A 21518-nucleotide genomic window follows, 5' to 3' on the forward strand; every position below is an offset into this window, starting at 1 on the left:
TCATTTTTCTTTATCTAGCAAGAAGGCAACAATAATTTCCTCTTCCATATGATTAAGAGGCACCCTGAGTTTATACAGAACTTGTTTTCTGAGCGGTTTATTACATTATATCATGTTATTTGCTTTATTGTCTTTATGAATAGTAGGAAGGGGTAAGTCCCCCATCCCTATCATGTAAAGGAAGTAAGTGAAAAATTGTTATTGTGCCACAAAGCTGAGAACAGGTGAATTAATTAATACTGTAATTAATACTTAGCTTTCCTATTGTTCTATTGATATTTTGCTTAAATAATATCAAATTTAGCTATTATTATTTCTGGTTTGTTAGTGACAGTGTTACCATCAAAAGTGTCATAAAAGACTGCTTTTTTAAAGAAAAAAAATTTTTTTTTTGGTAGGGGTACCAGGGATTGTACCCAGGGGTGCTTAACTAATGAGCCACATCCCTAACCCTTTTTAAAAATTTTTCATTTTGAGACAGGGTCTCTTGCTCAGTTGCTTAGGGCCTCTAAATTGCTAAAGCTGGTCTTGAACTTGAAATTCTCCTTCCTCAGCTTTCTGAGTTGCTGGGATTATATGCGTGTGCTACTGAAAAAGAAGGATTTTTTGACTTTTAATTACTTAGACTAAGAGAAGTTAAGTTTGAGCTACAGGCCAAAGATATCTAGTATATTTTAATGCTGTCATAATTTTTCTTCTTGGCTAATACTTGTGAACTATGAACTTAAATAACTTAATTTTGTAATGATTTTGTCTTAAAAAATCTGTCTTTTCCTTTATCTTTGCTTTATTTTTCTGTTAGTTGGGGTTATCTGCATTTTTTAGATGCTAACTTTATTGCCATTGATTTGGATATAGGCAATTAAGATTTTAAAAGTGGTTTAGACTTAAACATGACATAATATTTCATTTTTTTCAGCGTGTTAGCTTCCCTTAATCTTCCAGCAGCAATTGAAGATGTGTCTGGAGATACTGTACCTCAATCTATATTAACTAAGTCCACATCAGTAATTGAACAGGGTGGTATCCAGACTGTTGATCAGTTGATTAAAGAACTACCTGAACTACTACAAAGAAATAGAGAAATTTTAGATGAGGTATGTTTTAAAAGATTTACTTTTCTAATAAAAACTTGATCTCTTGGTGTTCAACAGAAATGAGGCCTGGAAGGTTTCACAGGATAATACTCATCATCTTGGCCCCAGAATTTACTGTGGTGCCAAGGCTTGCTCCTAACTCTCAAGGGGAATCCTGGTTGAATGAGTTCATTCTTACCTTAAGAGCAAATAAACGCATGTTAATAAAACTCATATGACTATTGTGTAGTGTTAGTATGCTGTATGAAAGCACTATCACACAAACTGAAGTCTTTGTAATTAATTATTTCATTTCTATATAGGCAGATCAGGTTTCTTGAGGAATATGGAGTCAGACAAAGGAAGTTAGGCCATCAAATGTTTTATAAAACTTCTACGTTTATTTACCAGTAAAGATGGAATTTTATTAACAGGAATAAAACATTTTGTAAAGTTTTTTTTTAAACTAAAGCCTACTGTTTACCAATGTAAATTTTTTATGGTGCCTTCATCTTTTTCCCTAATTGATACATTTTCTTTCTTTAGCTCTAGATACTTTGAAACTAATTATAAGGTCTGGCCAGTTTTGGAGTCCTCTCTTTAGGTGACCTCTCTTATCAGTTCTTGATGTTTTGATTTTTTCATTTAACTTTCAGAGGATATTACATTTACATAATTTCCAAGTACATTGGGAGAGAGGCAGAGCATTTAAATACTTATGATACTTATGATAACAGTATGGATCTTGTAGATGAGAATATTTACCTCCCAGGATTACCTAAAAGATAAAATTAAAACGGTGAAATGCCTGCGCTCAGGGACACATAGGATGTGCTTAATAAATTATAATTGTTATTACTGTTATGTTACTAATCTGATGATAGTATTGCATTTATAACTGTTGATGGTAATGATGATTGTTATTCATTTTTCCAGTGCAAATCAACTTTTGAAAAAGATTAGGATGGAAACTTACTGCATTATCAACTCTGGAAGGCTGCTATTTATGAGGGATTCTACATTAATTATTAAGTCATCACCAACCTTATCTATGTAGACAGAGTCAGTAATCTGAAAAACTCAAGTAAATTGAGTGTTTACATATTTTAGTATTAGATCATTGCTGTGTTGAGCTTGTTAGAAATATAGAATCTCAGGCCTCACTCCAGATTTACTGAATCAAAATCTTACTCTTAATCAGGTTTCCAGTCATTTACATGTCCATTAAAAGAGGTTATAGACTTTATAATCATAATACCTTACAGTCCTTTCAGTACTGCTGATTTGTGGGCCAAGCAAGCTGTCATCTTGTGTTGCAATTGAATGGACACTAGAAATAGCAGGTAGACATAGGGAAAAGAAAGTGAAGAGTTGTTAGAAATCACATGTAAGTGATGGCATCAAATTATTTGTGTGTGGGGCAGACAAACCCTGAAAAATAGCAGACATGGTGAGTCAAATAGAAAGTATTCCAGGAGCATTTAGTAAATAGAAGTTATAAGAATAAATTTTTATTTGATACTTCATAATTTGCACATAGTTCAGTCAGTGGTTAAAGTCTCAGTGTGGAATTATATTTGGATTTGATTCTTACCTCTTACATCTAGCTGTGACTCTGAGCAAAGTGTTTAACATCTTCATGTCTCAGCTGACTCACCCAGAAAATAGTAATAATAATAGTGTTTATTTAGCCTGTAGAGTTGTAAAGTGGGATAACACACATGTCTGCTACTTAGTAATTATATAAATATTAAATACTATTGTATTTCCTTGATTTTGAGATGTCATTTATTGGAAGATGTGTTTGATTTTGTAATAAGTTTTTTTTTTTTTGATAAGGACATTGCCTGATGAAATATATATTAGTTGTGAGAAGCATCTCCTTAAAAAATACTGTGTGTGGGTTGGGGATGTGGCTCAAGCGGTAGCGTGCTCGCCTGGCATGTGTGTGCCCCGGGTTCGATCCTCAGCACCACATACAAACAAAGATGTTGTGTCCGCCGAAAACTAAAAAAAATAAAATAAAATATTAAAAATTAAAAAAAAAAAAAAAAAAAAAAAATACTGTGTGAAAAAAAGTTTATCTTATACAGACATTAGATACCTAATTCCAGAACATTTTTGTTCCTCCCAGACATTGGTGTATATTGTATGTATGTTGTCTATAAAAATGAAGTGCTTTTACTTATCTTGACATTTCTAACAGCCTTATGACTTAGGGTTACTGTTTGCCATTTGTACTCGAAGAATCTCATTTTAAGTAAGCTATAAGTTGTGAAGTAAGTTGTAAAGCTGGTACTTGATTTGAGTTGTTTTTGTCAGTGGTAGCTTTTAATCATTTTGTTTAATCTTAATTTCAAAAATTTGAGGTGTTTATCTATTTTTTCTTTTGTAAATAATATATCATGTTTGGGACCTGTTGGGTTCTTTACACATTAGATTCCTGTTTGGGGGTTCTATTTCTTTAGATTCTTTTTTCCCATCCCTTCCATTATTTCCTTATGAGTTCCTTGTAGACTGATGGTGATGGTTTTGGACCTTACTGTATATTTTATTTTTTCTCTTTATGTTGTTCTTTCAGAGAGACTATCTCAGGTCATTCTTCTAATTCATTAAGGGACAAATCAGCTGTGTTTTTTGGTTCTTCAGCCATTGTCTGTGTGTGTGTGTGTGTGTGTGTGTGTGTGTGTTTATGTATGTGTTTGATTTATTTGATCTTATTTCCAAGATGCCTTATTGGTTCTGTTTTTTTAAAAAAAGCCTCTATTTTACATCCATATTCGTTTTTCTGTTTTATTTTTTAGGTTAAATTCATATAACATAAAATTCACTATTAAACTCTTTTAAAGTGTACAATTGAGTGGCTTTTAGTACATTCACAGTGTTCTGTGAAAATTGATACCTAATTCCAGAACATTTTTCTTCCTCCCAGAGAATTTGCAGTCACCTCTCTTTTTTCCCTTTCTCTCTGCCTTTGGCAACCACACTAATCCCATTTCTGCCTGTAGATTTGCCTGTTTTGGACATTTCATATAAATGGAATCCTACAATATTTGGCCCTTTTTTTGAGTTTGGCTCTTTTTTACTTAGCATAATGTTTTCAAGGTTCATCCACATTATAGCATGTGTTAATATTTCATTTCTTTTTATGGCCATGTAATATTCCATTATGTGGATATACCATATTTTGTTAGTCCATTCCTCAGTTGATGAATGTTTAAATTATTGCCACTTTTTTATCTATTTTGAATAGTACTGTTATATGAAGATACGTTTTTATCTAACCACTATTTTTCATTTCTCTTGGGTATATATACCTGGGAGCAGAGTAGCTGGGTCATATGGTCTCATTTTTAGAGGAACTGCTAAACACTCTCCCAAATAGCTGCAGCATTTTACATTTTTACCAGCAGTACATAAAGGTTCCAGTTTGTCCACATCCTTGCCAATCATAATTTTCTTAAGAAAAAAAAATTATAGTTGACCTAATGTGTATGAAGTATCTCGTTGTGGCTTTTTTAAAAAATTATTTTTTAAAATTTGTTTTAGTTACACATGACAGTACAATGACCTTGACATCATACATTGAATCAGATGGGATATAATTTCTCATTTTTCTGAGTATACAGTATACAGGTTGCACAATCACATTGGTCATGCATTCACATATTCATTGTGGCTTTGATTTGCGTTTTCCTAATGGCTAATGATATTGGTCATCTTTCCCTGTGATTATTTGCCCTTTGTATATCTTTGGAAAAATGTCTATTTACCTTTGACCTTTTTAAAAAAATGGGTTGTCTTTTTGTTGAATTGTAAGAATTCTTTAACATACTTTTAGATGTACTAAAAGCCACTCAATCATATACTTTATAGAAGTTAATAGTGAATTTTATATCCACATGTTTGGATGCTAGACCTTATCAGCTGTATGATTAACAGGTACCTTCTTTTATTCTGTGGATTGTCTTTTCTGTCTTTGGGTACTGTTCTTTGATGCAGAAAAGTTTTCAGTTTTGATGAATTACAGTTTATCTAGTGTTCCTTTGTTCCTTGTGTTTTTGGTGTCATATTTAGGATTCCATTGAAAAAAATTGAAGGTCATGAAGACTTACCATTAATGTGGTCTTCTAAGAGTCTCATGGTTTTAGCTTTTCTGTTTAGGTGTTTGCTCAGTTTTGAAATAAATCTTGAATGGTGACGTGAGGTAAATGTCCAACATCATATTTTGCATATAGTTATTCTGTTCTAGCATCATTTATTGAAGAGAATGGCCTAGGCACCTTTGTGGAAAATCACTTGGTATGTCTAAGCCTGTGCCACATTGTTTTATTATTGTAGTTTTGTCGTATTTTTTGAAATGGGGGGGAGAGAATCTTAAGTTGTACAACTTTGCTCTTTTTAAAGATTGTTTTCTCTATTTGGGTAATTTTTGCAATTCCAAATGAATTTTAGGATCAACTTGTTCTACGGAAAATAAGATTGGAACTTTGATAAGGATTGCATTTAATCTTTTTTTAATTTTATTTTTTGAACACAGGGGTGCTTAAATTGAGCCACGTTCTCATCCTTTTTTTTTTTTTTTTGAGACAGGGTCTTGCCGAGTTGCTTAGGGCCTTGCTGAGTTGCTGAGGCTGGCTTTGAACTTTGGATCCTCCTGCCTCAGCATCCTGAGTTGCTGGGATTACAGGTGTGCGCTATCACACCTGGCTGCATTGATTCTTTAAATCAATTTGGGGTGTATTGCCAGTCTTAATATTGAATCTTGAAATTCATGAACATAGGATATTTTTCCATTTATAAAAATGTCGTTAATTTTTTCACCAGTGTTTTATAGTTTTCAGTATACAAATGTTGCACCTCTTCGGTTAAATTTATTTCTAAATATTTTATTCCTTTTGGTGCTATTAGTTTTAATTTCCTATTTTGATTGTTCATTGCTAGAAATACAACAGATTTTCGTATGTGGAATTTATCTTTGAGTTTATTGGATTCATTTATTGTCTTTAATAATTATTTTGTGGAATCTTTGGGATTTTCTGTGTGTAAGGTTAAGTGAGGTGCAACTAGAGAGAGTTTTACTTTTTTCTTACTAATTTGGATGCCTTTTATTTTTCTTGCCTAATTTCCTTGGCAAGTTATGAATATTGAGAATGAACATCCTGGTCTTGTTCCTGATCTTCTGGGGAAAGCTTCTAGCGTTTGACTATTCAGTACAGTCATGTATCACTTTATATCAGGGATATGTTCTGAGAAATACTTGCTAGGTGAATCTGTTATCTTGCAAACATCATAGCATTTACTTACACAAACTTAAAATGGCTAGGACATCACTAGGTGAAATAACCTTCTGGTACTACCATTGTATATTGTAATTCTGTCATTGACCAAAATATGGGTTTATGGAACATGTCTGTGTGATGTTAGTTGTGGGTTTTTATCATAGATGGCCTTTATCAGGTTGAGAGAGTTCCTTTCTATTTGTAGTTTGTGGAATGTTTTTTTTATCATGAAAGAGTGATGGATTTTGTCAAATACTTTTTTCTGCATCTCTTAAGATGATCATAACGTTTTTGTCTTCATTCTACTAATATGATATATTACATTAATTGATTTTCAGATGTGAACCATCTTGCATTCCTGGGATATTCTTCTTGGTCATGGTATATAATCTTTGATGTGCTGCTGGATTTGGTTTGATAGTATATTGTTGAAGATTTTGCACTATATTGTGAGGGATGTTGGTCTTTAGTTTTCTCGTAGTGTCTTTGTCCGGCTTTTAACTTGTGTGTCCTTACACAGATTGAGTATCTCTTATCTGAAAGTGTTTTTATTTTTTTTTGGATTTAGGAATATTCACATATATAAAGAGATATTGTGGGGAGTGGACCAAAGTCTAAATGTGAAATTCATCTGTTTAATATGTAATGTGTACACATCCTGAAGGCAATTCAACACAATATTTTTAGTGTGACTGTGTTTTTATTTTGACCTGTCACATGAAATCAGTTATGGAATTTTCCATTTCTGGTATTATGTTGGTGCTCAAAAGTTTTGAATTTTGGAGCATGTCAGATTTTGGATTTTTGGATTAGGGATGCTCAACCTATAGTTATGTGTTTTGTAAATAGCACATAGCAGTATTTTTCTTTCTAATTTAGTTTGAAAATCTTTGTCTCTACCTGGAGGGTTAAGTCTATTTGTATTAACTGCTTATATCCATACATTCAGAATCATTCTACTATAGTTTGTATTTTATATTTGTCTCACTTAGAGTTCTATGGTTTTCTTTGTTCTAGCCTCTTTTCCCATTCCATTCTCCTGCTTTTTTTTTGTTTTATTGTTGCTCATTCCTTTTTTTTTTTTTTTGGAAAGTGGCATTGAAGTTACACACTGTTATTTCTTTTCTTTGAAATTTATTATAATGTGTCTGAGTTTCGTTTAAGTTGCTTGCTATTTCATTGGATGCACTGAATTGAAGGAGTTATATCTTTTATCTATCCTGGAAAATGTTTAGTTTTAGTTTTCACTTCCTTGTCTATTGCTTTTCCCCTATTCTCTCACTTTCTGGATCTCTGATTATTTGTATGTTGAATCTTTTCACTTAATTTTCCATGTCTCTTAACCTCTCACTTTGTGTACTCTGCTTCATTGTGCTTCTTTCATTCACAATTGTTTTGGTCTAAGAATCTTCCAGTTGCTGCAGAGATATAACTGAAGAGAATGCATTTTTTAGGTACCCATTAATGTCCTAATTTTATTATGTTTTTCATCTCTAGAAATTCTATTTGGCTCTTTTTCAGTGTTTCCTAGTCTCTTTCTCCTATGTTATACCTTTATTTCTAATTTCTTAAAATATATTAAGTATATTTTATGTTCTTTCATTTTATTATGCTAGTATCTCCAATCTTTATGAGTTTGACTCTAATTTGTTATTTTTTTTAAAAAAAATAGGGATTGTTTTCTCATTCAATTTCTTTTTGTCTATATTTTGTAATTTTAAAAACTACTTATTTTGTGATAGTGTTAGACTTACAGAAAAGTTAACAGATTTAGTGCAGAGTTCCTATGTATTCTTCACCCAGTTCCTCCCACGTTAAAATCTTACGTAGTCATGGTACATTTGTTACAACTAAGAAATTAAGCATTGGCATAATATTATTACTTAGATTTTACTGGTTTTTCACTGATGTTCTGTTCCATGATTCAGTACAAAATATTACATTACATTTAGTGTTGAATGATTTTTATTTGTGAATTCACATTTGCTGTAACTGGTGGGAATTCTTTGAGGTCTGGGTTTAAAGTGAATTCTTTTAGATAGGATTTATGTTTAATTTTGCTGTAAAAAAAAGCAAAACACTGAAAAAGAGCCAAATAGAATTTCTAGAGATGAAAAACATAATAAAATTAGGACATTAATGGGTACCTAAAAGCTGCAGAGATATAACTGATATATCTGATTCCTCTTGAAGGAAGTTCCTATTAAGATGTGTAATTTCTAGTCTGATGGGCAGGCTTTTGATTAAGACTCTCAGGTGATATCACTTTTCTATTTAGAGCCAGAATCTGGTCAGTCAGGTTTCCTTCTGTTGGACTGTTTTGCTTTTTAGAAATTAATTTCCTGAGAGTTTAGAAGTGTCCTGATTTGATGGAGGAGAGTGCCTTTTATCTGACCTCTCACTTTTGTTGACTCCACCTATTCGTGTTTCCTCCTTTTGTGTTCAGTGCCTGTTTTATGTTGTGAAGAACTACATATCTGGCAAAGCATAGATGGTGGGCCAGTTTCAATTTTTGGCCCATTTTTGTTTGGTTCATTTTGATTTTGTTTTGGAGGATGATTTTTGCTGTTTTTCAGAGGATTGTAAAACAAGAATAAGTGACAAATTGTATGTAACTTATGTAGTCCAAAATATTTGCTTTCTGATGTGTGACAGAAAAGTTTGTTGTTCTCTGCCCTAAGCCATCAGGGATAGTGAGATACTACTGACTTTAGCATTTGTGTCCGTTGATAAATTAGCACTTCCTTGTGTTTCTTTTCAGCTAAACATTAAAAGAACACTTTAAAAAATATGTTAAAAACACAGTGTTCAGTCTCTTGTACTGGGATGGAAGTCTAAGTCTTTTATTTTCATGTAGTTAATCACTTTTCCCTTTTGCTTTATTTATGGCTTCTGAAATTGAAAGGTTTTTATTATGGCTTCTGTTTCTTTATTTTAACCGTAAAATTTTCTTTAAAGTACTCTTGTATTTGGATATAAGTAATCTCTTGTTTTTTCTTCATTTTTATTTTAATGAGAAAACGGCTAAAAATCTTAAATTTTTGTTACTTTTTGTTAAACATATACCTTGGATTTCTGCAACAACAAAAACTAGTTTATTTCTAATCAGAAGTATAGGAGTATTTCAATCTCACTAAACTCATTTATAGTGGGGGTAATTATTTTAAAGTTGCTTTAAAATTTTTATGCTGAAAATAATATCTTGATTTTTTTCCCCCCTTTTTTAAGTCATTAAGATTTTTGGATGAAGAAGAAGCAACTGATAATGATTTAAGAGCAAAATTCAAGGAACGCTGGCAAAGGACACCATCTAATGAACTCTATAAGCCTTTAAGAGCAGGTAAAAATGGGTATAAATGACCTTTACTCAAACTCTGAATTTGGACCCACCTTTTTGCTTAAGTTAGACTCAGTTGTAAGCTCATTTTTACTGACAGTTTGTAAAACCAGATTTTTTTTCCCCTCAGTTTAGGATAAAGGTAAAAAGTAACAAATGTAATCCATGCTCACTGTTAAAAGGTTGGATTCTTTTTTTTCTTTTTTTTATAGTTGTAGATGGACACAATACCTTTATTTTACTTATATGTGTTGCTGAGGATCAAACTCAGTGCCTCACACATGGTAGGCAAGCGCTCTACCACTGAGCTACAACCCCAGCCTAAGTTCAGATTCTTAAGAAGGTATAAAGTGAAAATTAAAATGATCTATCAACTCTCCAAACTCTGTATCTTTTAAAATGGTGTGAACTCATATTATATGTATGATGATTTTTTTTTTCCCTCTTGGTAGTGAATCCTGGGTGCTGAAAAAATGAGTTTTAAGAGTTACTTTGAAGTAAAAATTATACTTTTATTAGACTTTGATTATTAAGATTTTGTGCTTGTTGAGTAGATGTCTTCATTCACTCAACAAGACTTGTTTTATTTCTCTCTGCAAAATGGATGTATATACTATTGAAATTTTTCTAAAAACGTGTTATTCTTTCTAGTCAGGTTGTTTCTTTGAGAGAATACTAGTTGAATAAGTTATACAAATATTTGGAGTGATTTGTTTTTGTTGATTTCTTTGTATGTTCTTGCGTTATATTTGGCAGACACTGATCACCAAATATATTTTAAAATGTAGCTGTGCCCTTGATTTTACAAATGATTTTGTCAGTTTTCCAAAGACAAAAATGCAAAGATTGATAGGAATTGAGTTTTTATTATCTAGTAAATTGGGGTCATAAAGGAGCATAAGTAAAGTTGAAGACCAGAACTAAAAGTACAGCCACCTCATAAACATTGCTGTTACAATCATTACTGAGCTCTGGAAACTTTCCCCCCTGCTTCCCAGAGGGAACCAACTTCAGGACAGTTTTAGATAAAGCTGTGCAAGCAGATGGGCAAGTGAAAGAACGTTATCAGTCTCATCGTGACATCATTGCTCTTCTGTGTAAGCCGGAGCCTGAGCTGAATGCTGCCATCCCCTCTGCTAACCCAGCCAAGACCATGCAGGGCAGTGAGGTGAGAGGGTGCATTTTGTTGTGGGTGGTCATCTGCTTAAGAAAACTGTGTTTGAGCTATTATATACAAAGAACTGATAATGTCTTATTGTCATAGTTTAAAAAATGCAGAAATTTGAGCTATAGCTCAGTGGCACAGTACTTGCTTAGCATGCATAAGGCCCTGGATTTGATTCCCAGCACCACAAAAAAAAAAAAAATAAAAAATAAAAAGAGAGAGAGAGAGAGAGAGACAAACACACACACACAGAGGAGTTAGTTGGGGTCATTATATTTAAAGTTATACCCATATACACATTGTGTGACAGTTTATTGTTCTAATATTAATTTCCTGTAATATTTTTCATTTATCAAATGCCTTTTATAATCTAGGTACTAAATTCTAGGTACTACATATGGTCACAGTATTTATTTCAGGTTTTATAAAAGGGAGAGACTTAGAAATATAGAAACGTGCCTGAAATGAAAACAAAATAAAAAAAAACCAAAACAAAACAACTGAGTTTGATTAGATACTTTTCTGACCAACAATTCTTTGTTTTTTGCATGATTTTATATTGTTTTATATCATATTCCACTGGGATTAGCTCTGTGTGCATGTTAATAAGTGGATAACATTATCATTGTATTTCTAATGATAATAGGAAGGAGAAAATCAATAGTAGAGTATCTGGGTTGAAAAGTCCTAAAAAGAGGAAAAAGTGCAGATGTAATTAATGGCTGGTCACTATGAGATAGGGTAATATACTAGGATCAGATAGAGGCTCCAAAGTACATAGGAAAATAAGCCAAAGGGCAAGAAATACTGTTCAAAACTTCTGTAAAAAGATGAGTTTCCTGGGTAGTAGATTTTAGAAGTTATCAAATTGGTCTTTATATAGAATAATTTCATATACTTATTCGAACAAGACTTATTCTGTAAGGTACTGTGATAATAGGTACTTTGAAAAATTAATGGACAAAACATACAAAACCTTTACTTCAATTTATGGTTCAATGTAGAAAATTGTTCAGTGTACAAAGATAACTGTAGCAAAGAGTAGAAGTTTAAAAATACAACAGGAACAATATAGAAAGTATGCTACAAGGATTTCATTTTCAGCAATTTGGAAACACCCCTCTTGCAGGCTTCTTAAGAATTTGGCATATTATGACAACTGGGTGAATAAGCAGGAAAAGTGGACTTATATAGGATCTTGGAAGGACTGAGTTATTGGGTATGTTCTGAGTAGTTTCTATAGAGGTACGGTAAAAATCAGCCACGGGTGCTGGGTAGCTTCCTTAAGAGAAAAGAAAGCTAGGTATTCAAGGAACCTGAATCTAAGGGGGAAACCTGATAGACAGGGAATTAGATCCTTGGTTGACCTGGGGGAGAAAAAAAGGAAATGACTAGAAGATTAATTTGTGAATAACAAAAAACCCCCAAAAGAGACTGTGGACCCAGGGAATAGCAATAAATTCTGATAACCTTTTCTATTTTAGAAAAAGATCTGTAAGTATCCCTTCTTGGTTCTTTTTGGTGTCTCATATATGACCCAGAATATATCCAGCTTTTGTCCTTTGATTTTCCTATTTTTAATAAAAAAGCAAAAATGATTTGTGCTGAGCAAAATCAGAATTAGTGTGCACTGATTTGTTTATATATTATTAAATTATAAAAATGGATGCTTTTGTTAATTTTTAGTGGTATTTCACAGGGGAGAAAACTTTTATAATTAGTATGAAGTTATTTTATTGAAGCTAGATTTTCCTGAAGTGATACAGCATAAATGTTTTATTAAGAAATCGAAGCTTGTTGGTGAGATATTTTATTATCTTACTATGAAGAAGCCTACTATTTATCTTAAATCTCTTTGGGCATCTAGTTTTAAATATTGAGATATTCTGAAAAAAGTGCAGATTATTGGTAGTTTATATTTAAATGTTCTTACATTAAATACTTTGGACCACTGCTTGTGATTGTGGGTCTCTGATCAACTGGAGTCTGAAACCATCTATGTACAGCCTTGGCCCTACCATGGAGTTGAACCTGGCCAGAGTAAAGGGCATCTTTTATTTTACCCCCCTTTATAAGAATATTGGCCAGGAGTAATGGAGGGATGCATTTAAAAAAACCTTCATTTCATGAGAGGTATTGCATGAAGAGCACTGTCCAAAGCAGTGCACCTTCCCTGAGAGGATTTTTGTTTTCCTAAATCACACAAAGGCATCTTGTAGATGAGTAGAGAATCTGTAGACATGGGTTTTAATCTTGATTTTTTTCATATCAAAAAGCTTATAGGCAAGTGTTCAGAATGACTGGAATCCATTCATTTGGTTCACTACACATTTGTGGAAGGCCTACTACATGCCAGCAACTATCTGAGCATGTGGTCTCTAATAAAGGGGTGTCTTCACCTCTTTGTTAGCTTTAGTGTCAGGAAACTGAATCAGGTTCCTGCTTTTCTGTTATTGTAGAGATATTCTCATGTTTGCCTTTTCTGAGAATAAAATGGAGAGGTCTAAAGGTAAAGTTGAACATTTCATTGTAGAGATATTCTCATGCTTGCCTTTTCTGAGAATAAAATGGAGAGGTCTAAAGGTAAAGTTGAACATTTCATTGAGAGCATTTCTTATGTCCCTAATTGTATTTGGTACTGTTAAATGCCATAAAGAGTTCTGTACAACAAACTAGAAAGAGGGCCAGATAAAGAAGGCCTCTTGGTTTTGTTTTTACATTTTTAAATGGTTGAAAAAGATTAAAAGAAAAATGTTTCATGATGTGGGCATTATATGAAATTCAGACTTTAGTATTCATAGATTAGTTTTTGTTGGAATGTAGCCAAGGCCCCTTAATTTGCATATCACCTATGGCTGTGTTCATATGTACAAATGCAAGAGTTGAATAGCTGCAACATTGAATGTGACCTGCTAAACTAAAAATATTTTGTTTGGCCCTTTCCCAAAAAAGTTTTCCAGCCCCTGATTGGAAACAGAAGTATTGACACCCTAGGTGATCTTATTCCTGCTGTTCTGTTTGACCTTGTCTCCCTCCACTCTGCCTTTTGTTCTTTCTGTGCTTCAGACACAGTTGGCTCTTTTTTCTTTCCTTTGTCCCTGTCAAGTTTGTTCTTGCCTCAAGATGTTTATATTTATATTTTCTTGGGGTGGGGGTGGGGGAGCTTCCCTTTTTATGACCACCTCTTTTTCATTAATCTCAGATGGCTTATCTTCCCCATCTTTGTAACTGTCAACACATTACTCTGTTGTTGTGTATTTGTTTTAAATCCTTCCCCTCCTTTTGTTTATTATTTTGCAGTGCTGGGAATCAAGCCAGGGACATACTCGTGCTAGGCAGGTATCCTACCATTGAGCTACATCCCCAGCAGGACTGTTGATAGCATCTAGAACAGTACTCAACACATAATCGTTCAGAAAGTATATAAGTGATACATTTAATTGAAGTTAAAAACTAATTGAAAGTGTTTATAAAACACAGAAATAGATACCATAGGTTTCCAATTATTTATATACTTTGATTTGGTAACATTTTAAGTCTCAAATTTGAGTTTATAAGAAAATTTAGGTGGCAGTTTTCTTGTTATCATGGTCATTTATTTGTGAAAGTAGTTTTATTCATTTTCTACATCATTCACTCTTAAAATTAGGCCAGAAGTCATACAACTTAAAATATATTTAAACTAGTGTAAATAAATGATTATTAAAAAGAAAAAGAGGATCTGTATATTAATATATTAATATAAGGGGTCTCTTGCTATCTTTGTGTAGCTGTCCAAAAAATTCATTTATAGACTAGTTGTTTAAAATGGCATTTCTTTTAGAGACGTTAAATCATAGCATTTTGAAATAGCACAGAACTTATTTAATAATACTGGTTTGTTCCTTACTGCTCTGGTAAGAAAATGGTGTAAGTTGGGAGGTTAGCTTTTCTTTGTAACTAGAGCTGGTAGGAGAACTTGTGGTTCTTAAATCCTTAGGGGTTCTAGTCCCTCATTTCTGTTGTCCTGTGTATAGTTAGTTCCTCACTGAAGAGGAAGTTGTATCTGCCTGAACCATTTTATCTTCTCATACTATTTATTGTGATTAGCTAACTTTGGGGTGTTACCACAGCAACTTTGGACCATCCTTTGATGAGAGAATCTTAGTTTCCATAATTCTAAGAGTATACCATCTGGGACTGGGGTGGTGGCTCAGTGGTAGAGCCCCTGCCTAGCATATGTGAGGCATTGGCTTCAATTCTCGGCACCACATATAAACATATAAAATAAAGGTCCATTGACAACTAAAAAAAATATTAAAATATTTAAAAAAGTATACCATCTGTTTAAAGATAGTAGTATTCCAAATGTACAAAATTACAGGAGACCCACACCAAGACACATTATAATGAGAATGACTAACACAGAGAATAAAGATAAAATGTTTAAGGCCGTGAGAGGAAAAAAAAAATCAAATTATGTATAAGGGGAAACCAATTCAGATCTCAGAACTGATTTCTCAACCCAGACCCTCAAAGCTAGAAGGTCTTAGGATAATAAATTTCAAGCTCTGAAAGAAAATGGATTTCAACTAAGAATTTTATATCCAGCAAAATTAAGTTTCAGATTTGAGGATGAAATTAAAACCTTCCATGATAAACAAAAATTAAAAGAGTTCACAACTAGAAAGCTTATCAGATCATTCTCAACAAAATATTCCATGAGGATGAAGTGAAAAGAAAAGAGTGAAAACCAGCAAAGGGAGGATCTCACTAAAGGAATAGTCAACCACAGGAGAAACTAAGTCAAATTAAAAACCATAAATAAATAAAAGTGACAGGGAATACAAAACTTTTTTTATTTTTTAGTTGTAGATGGACAAAATACCTTTATTTCACTTGTTTATTTTTATGTGGTGCTGAGGATCGAACCCAGGGTCTTGCACGTGTGAGGCGAGTGCTCTACTGCTGAGCCACAACCCCAGCCCCATAACAAATCTTTTATCCATATCTGAATGCTTATATGTCTAATCCCCTTTAGCCATATGTTCCCAACATATATAGAATTAAATAATAAAACTCAATAAATTAAAAATTATATTAATATGGTTAAACACTTACCCTATGTTACAAATTATGTTGAACACTTTATATGGATTATCTTGGTCTTCACAGTGGTCCTGGAATAGGTACTAGGTACTATTCCTATTTTGTAAATGCAAAAAGGAAGTTTTCTAGGAAGCAAGCTGTCCTGGGTTACATAGTAATAACTAAGTCCATTATATCCACTAAGGGAGTATAGTCGTAGTTGAAATATTTTTTTATATGTAACTACATTTCATTTTGATAGTTAGGTTCATTTGTTTCTGTATTGTTTTGGTTTAATTTTGTATTTTGAATATGTAAAAATGTTGATTCCAAGGTGCGTGCAAAGGAATCTCGTTTCTATTAATTCCTTCTACTTCATTCTCATATATTCCCTAGAAGTAACCATATTTATTAATTTCTGATTTGTCCTTGTTGATTTTCTTTTTGCAAAAAATACATATATATCCACACACACATGTGTGTATATTTATATCCTAATTTCCCTTTTCTGTCACTCAAAATGAGTACACTGTATATATGCTTTTGCAGCCATCCTCTCTTCCCCTGGCTCCTCTTTGCTCCCCTCTCTTCCCTTATGGTGCTGAGAATTGAACTTATTTTTTCTTCTTAAATACTTTTAAAATTAAGATTAGGATACTTAGGAGATATGGGTGGTAAACAGAGGCCCAAAAGAAGTTCATCTGCATTTAGAAGAAGACTTGGACTTTTCCTCAGGTCTTTGTCCTTTACAAAGGAATGTTACTCTGGATATTAGTGTCAGGGAGTTAGCTGGGACTGTGGAAGGAAGAGGAGGACAGGAATTCTCAGTAATAGGCAGTTGGAGAGATCCATTAGAGTTGGATTGTTGCTGGTGAGAAGAAAAGGGTGGAAATAGAGTTCATGGGCATTTTCCTTTTCTTTTCCTTATGTTTTCTTTCTGCGAGCATTCTTGAGATGAGCAGAATAGAGGGCTTGTGGTTGGTGATCTTCCTTGGAGTCCTAGCAAAGAGAGCAAGATATGAGAAAAAAGGGAAGCTTGAAAGTGGTATTAGAACACAGTTAATACAGTGAATTATATGGATGCAAGTTAGAGGTTGCTTGGATTGAATAGAAGAGGTAAAACTCTTAATAATAGACATATATGTAACCATCTTTCCCCTCCTCATATAAAATAAATATATGGTACATAGTCTCCTTGGTTGTGTGCTGTTTCCCAGCCTCAACCCCTTTATCCACCTTGCATACTTTTTTCATATCTCTGTTTCTGTCTTCACGTCTGTCTCTATATATTTCTCTCTCTCACTGTAGACAAAATAGAGTATTTTACTTAATTAAGTCAGATCTTACCTTATCTCAAAGCCATTACAGGGAGGCTCTGTAGAATAGAGTGGTTAAGAGATGGGTTTTGCTGCTGATGTGTGGCATGCAGCAATAATCCTAGCTACTTGGGAGCTGAGGCACGAGGAATGCAAGCTGGAGGCCAGCCTGGGCAATTAGTGAGATCCTGTCAAAAAAGAAGAGGGGTGGGGGAAAAAAAAAGGCTGGGATGTAGCTCAGTGGTAGAGCATTTGCTTAGTACATGTGTGGCACTGGGTTCAATCTCCAGTACTCTCACAGAAGGGAGGATTGGTTTTGGAGTTAGGCATAGTTAGGTCTCAAATTTCACATAAAGTCCTTTCATGGGAGAAGAACTGTGTCTGGAGAAAGGTCCAAGGAGTTCCTGGAGGAGAGAGGGTACTTAGCTCAGGACCAGAAGGGTTCTTGGTATATGTGACAGAAAGGAATTTCAGCTTGAATCAGACAAAGGTTTATTTAGGAAGGAAGATACACATTGAAGGGAGAATGCGGGCTAGAGGTTTGGGCTAGGGGTCCAACATTTATAGATGGGCTGTATCAGGCTGGACCAGAGGTGGAGCCAGGGTGGAGCTACACAATTTCCCTGTGCTTGTGTTTCCTTCATTTTACAAGGGCATGTTCCTCAAGATTTACAATTGTGCTTTCTGCATCTTAGTGGCTGGTGGGGGTGTTTCCTTTAAGATTCAGTATGTTATCTCTTGATCCTAATAATTTTTCTGAGCTTCAGTTTCTTTACCTTCGGAATAGAGGTAATAAATATATACCCTATAGGCTATTATAAGAAACGTGTTACATTATATTTGTGAAACATTTAATAGTGTCTGGCACATAGTAGGTGTGGAGTACATTATAGTGGTTACTACTGTTGTTATCCCTGTTTTTGTAACTGGAGGCAACTGAAAGTATATAATGATGACATCTAAATAAACTTGATGCTCAATTTATATATATTTTACTCTCTGAGAAATCATCTTTCGCTGACCATGAATTAACCTTTGTATATTGTTTCCTTCCTGACATTGTCTGCTGCTTTTTTCTTTCTTTGGCAATTAAATGAAGGTGTCTTTTTTTTTTTTTTTTTAAATCATTTAGGTTGTAAATGTCTTAAAATCCTTATTGACAAATCTTGATGAAGTAAAGAAGGAAAGAGAAAGTCTTGAGAATGACCTAAAGTCAGTGAATTTTGATATGACAAGCAAGTTTTTGACAGCTCTGGCTCAAGATGGTGTGATAAATGAAGAAGCTCTTTCTGTTACTGAACTGGATCGAATCTATGGAGGTCTTACAACTAAGGTTCAGGAATCCCTAAAGAAACAGGAGGGACTTCTAAAAAATATTCAGGTAAAATTTGTTTATTTAATAAGACATATGTTGTAAAAATTACAGACAGGATACCCATGCACAATACCTGTATTCATTTAGGAAAAAGAAATTGGAAACAAATTTCAGAGTGCAATGTACTATATTTTGTAAAATTTAATGTGGCACAATGATTTTAAAAAGCTATGAAACAAAGCCATTCTTCTGTTACTAAGATGGTACATGCTATTTAGAAATGCTGTGATGCATCAGATATTTTGGGTTTTTCCAAATTTTTAAAAGATGTGAGAAAAAATAAAAATTAGTTGGAATTATTGATTCCTGCAATTATATGGCTAATACATACAGACATTAGTCAGGCTTTGTAAATAATCCCAAACTAAATGTTAGAAGTTAGTCAGAATTTTTATTTATAAATAAATAGTTTGAACTGTTTAGTAAGATTTGAATATTTCCTCTTTTAGTAGTTAATATGCAGCATTAAACTATGTTTTTTCACTTTTGAATATTTATATATAATCTGAAAAGTTCAAAGTTTCATCTTAATAATTTTTTGTGATATGTATTAATAGAAATCTATAATCATTTTTGGTTATGTTTTGACATCCTTTGGATTTGTGGTATTTTTACCTAAGAAAAGATTTTAAAGCATTTTACTACCTCAAAAACAAATATTATTAGGTATTTCAAGTAATTCTGCAAGCATATATTATCATATCTGCTTTTTATGGCTGAAAAGGGTATCTAAACATATTATAAAGTACATTAATTTTGTAAGCAATTATAAAGTACATGTATCTTTCTTTTAACAAGGTCTCACACCAGGAATTTTCAAAAATGAAACAATCTAACAATGAAGCTAACTTAAGAGAAGAGGTTTTGAAGAATTTAGCTACTGCATATGACAACTTCGTTGAACTTGTAGCTAATTTGAAGGAAGGCACAAAGGTATGAAATAATACAAAAGAAGTAATAGCTAACAAGTATAGATATGAAAGTATAGTTTGGGAAGTTAATTGGTATTTGTAGCTAGACCAAATTTCTTTGCTTTGAATTTGTTAGCTTTGATACCTTCACTGGAATTTGGAAGAATGGATTGTATATTTTACCTGGCAGAAAAAGTGATATAATCATTCTAGGTAGCAGGAGTTAGTACAGAGATGTCAAAATATCTTTTTAAGGGTTAGGATGTTGAGCATTTTGAGTGAATTATGAGGGAACAGAATAATGAAGTCTGGTCTATGGTGTGAAATGGAGACGAGGCTTTTATATTTTGTGATGGTGATTTGGTGAGGGTAGAGTTGTGATTGCTTGACCATCAGAGTGCTCACTTAAAAAAAAATACACACACACACACACACAAACACAAACGAGCATCAATGTGCTAAAATATGTATATGGTTTACGTGTGTGTGTGTGTGTGTGTGTATGTTTTTTTGGTGCCAGGGATTGAACCTAGGGGTACTTAACCACTGAACCATATCCCCATTGCTGTTTTAATATTTTGTTTTGAGACAGGATCTTGCTAAGTCCTTAGGGCCTTATTTAGTTGCTGAGGTTGGTTTCAAACTTGTAATCCTCCTGACTCAGCCTCCCGATTTGCTGAGATTACAGGCATGCCACTGTGCTTGGCTTACTGAATATATTTTAAGTACTTCTTTGCCTTATATCTTAAGTTTGAGAAAGTGCCTTTTTAAAAATTTTTATTTTATTTTTTGCCCCCAATAACTTATTTCTCATATGCATAAGAACCTTTGATACTCAACTCCATAAAGATCACATAATAAAGTGGTCTTGATGAGATACAGAAGGTATAATGTAAAATCCTCTGAATAGAGAGGGAAAATACTACATTGCCTTCCAAACAGAGGATAGTAAAATGCCATCTTAGTTTGACTTAAATACTTTGTTCAAATAGATAAGCAGAGAAAACTTAGCAGAGAGCCTTCAGAAATTCTTTGAAGATTATCTGAAATGATCCCTACATTTCTCTAGTGAATGTATACATTTAATCCTTCCTCTTAACTAGTTTTAGTGTCATCATTATGTTGTAGTAGAGTTTTCTCTAGGAATTGGGAACATGTTCATAATCATGAAATTTAACTTATTGCCACTTAAATTTTTATGATGGTATTCTTTAAAAATGATTTTACTGTTTTTATTTTTTAATGAAGTTTTAGGTTATATTTAAGATTAGGTTGTTGCTTAATAAGTGCTGTGAATATGTCTTGTACAGAGGATTCAGTTCTTAAGTTTGTACCATCATTGGCAAATTAGCTTTAGATGGTGCTACTCCCTAGATTAAAAAATTGTTATTGTTTATTACTTGTTTTCTTGTTTACTTATAGTTTTACAATGAGTTGACTGAAATCCTGGTCAGGTTCCAGAACAAATGCAGTGACATAGTGTTTGCACGGAAGACAGAAAGAGATGAACTCTTAAAGTAAGTTTGTTTTGTGCATCAAATTTATTTAAAATATTTTGTCTTAAAAATATTATAAAAACATTTAGGGTGAACTTGGTAGTGTGAAATGGGAATTTCCCTTCTTTTCTCCTTAGAAAGCACCAAGCCAATGGCTGCATAATCTGGGATGAAAGAATGAAAACCATCAGAAACTAAATGTAGGAATGTATAGTAAGGTCATAGACGTGACAATAAAACAATTCAGTGTGGCAGATTTTAGGAAGTGCCAATGAATAGAAAGTTTATCTTGAAGTGGCAAATAGGTTTCTTAATGTAGGACAGCAAGTATAGAACATGGAAAAGACAGGGTGAACATCTCAGAAAATAACAGCAAAATACCCTTCTGAAGGAGACTACTGAGAAAGTGGGCTGATACATAGGACTTATTTTGTGCTGAATAATCAAATAGAGTTGACCCAGCATTGATACAAAGGAAAAAAAGAAAAAAAAA

General features: G+C 33.2%; 1 protein-coding gene across 2 annotated transcripts in view; it reads left to right on the forward strand.

Annotated features, from left to right (window-relative positions):
* The window catches only part of Pdcd6ip (programmed cell death 6 interacting protein), a 74801-nt gene that overhangs the window by 44789 nt on the left and 8494 nt on the right, over positions 1-21518 (forward strand). For both annotated transcript variants that reach the window (XM_046436598.2, XM_046436599.2), the window contains exons 10-15: positions 920-1097; positions 9587-9698; positions 10694-10863; positions 18376-18624; positions 19417-19551; positions 20952-21046. In XM_046436598.2, coding sequence (XP_046292554.1) covers positions 920-1097; positions 9587-9698; positions 10694-10863; positions 18376-18624; positions 19417-19551; positions 20952-21046 — 939 coding nt within the window. The remainder of the gene's footprint in view (positions 1-919; positions 1098-9586; positions 9699-10693; positions 10864-18375; positions 18625-19416; positions 19552-20951; positions 21047-21518) is intronic.

This window comes from Marmota monax, unplaced genomic scaffold, assembly GCF_021218885.2.
Source record: "Marmota monax isolate L192 unplaced genomic scaffold, Marmota_monax_Labrador192_F-V1.1 WCK01_AAM20220418_F8-fsc00021, whole genome shotgun sequence".
In the NCBI taxonomy this organism is placed as follows: domain Eukaryota; kingdom Metazoa; phylum Chordata; class Mammalia; order Rodentia; family Sciuridae; genus Marmota; species Marmota monax.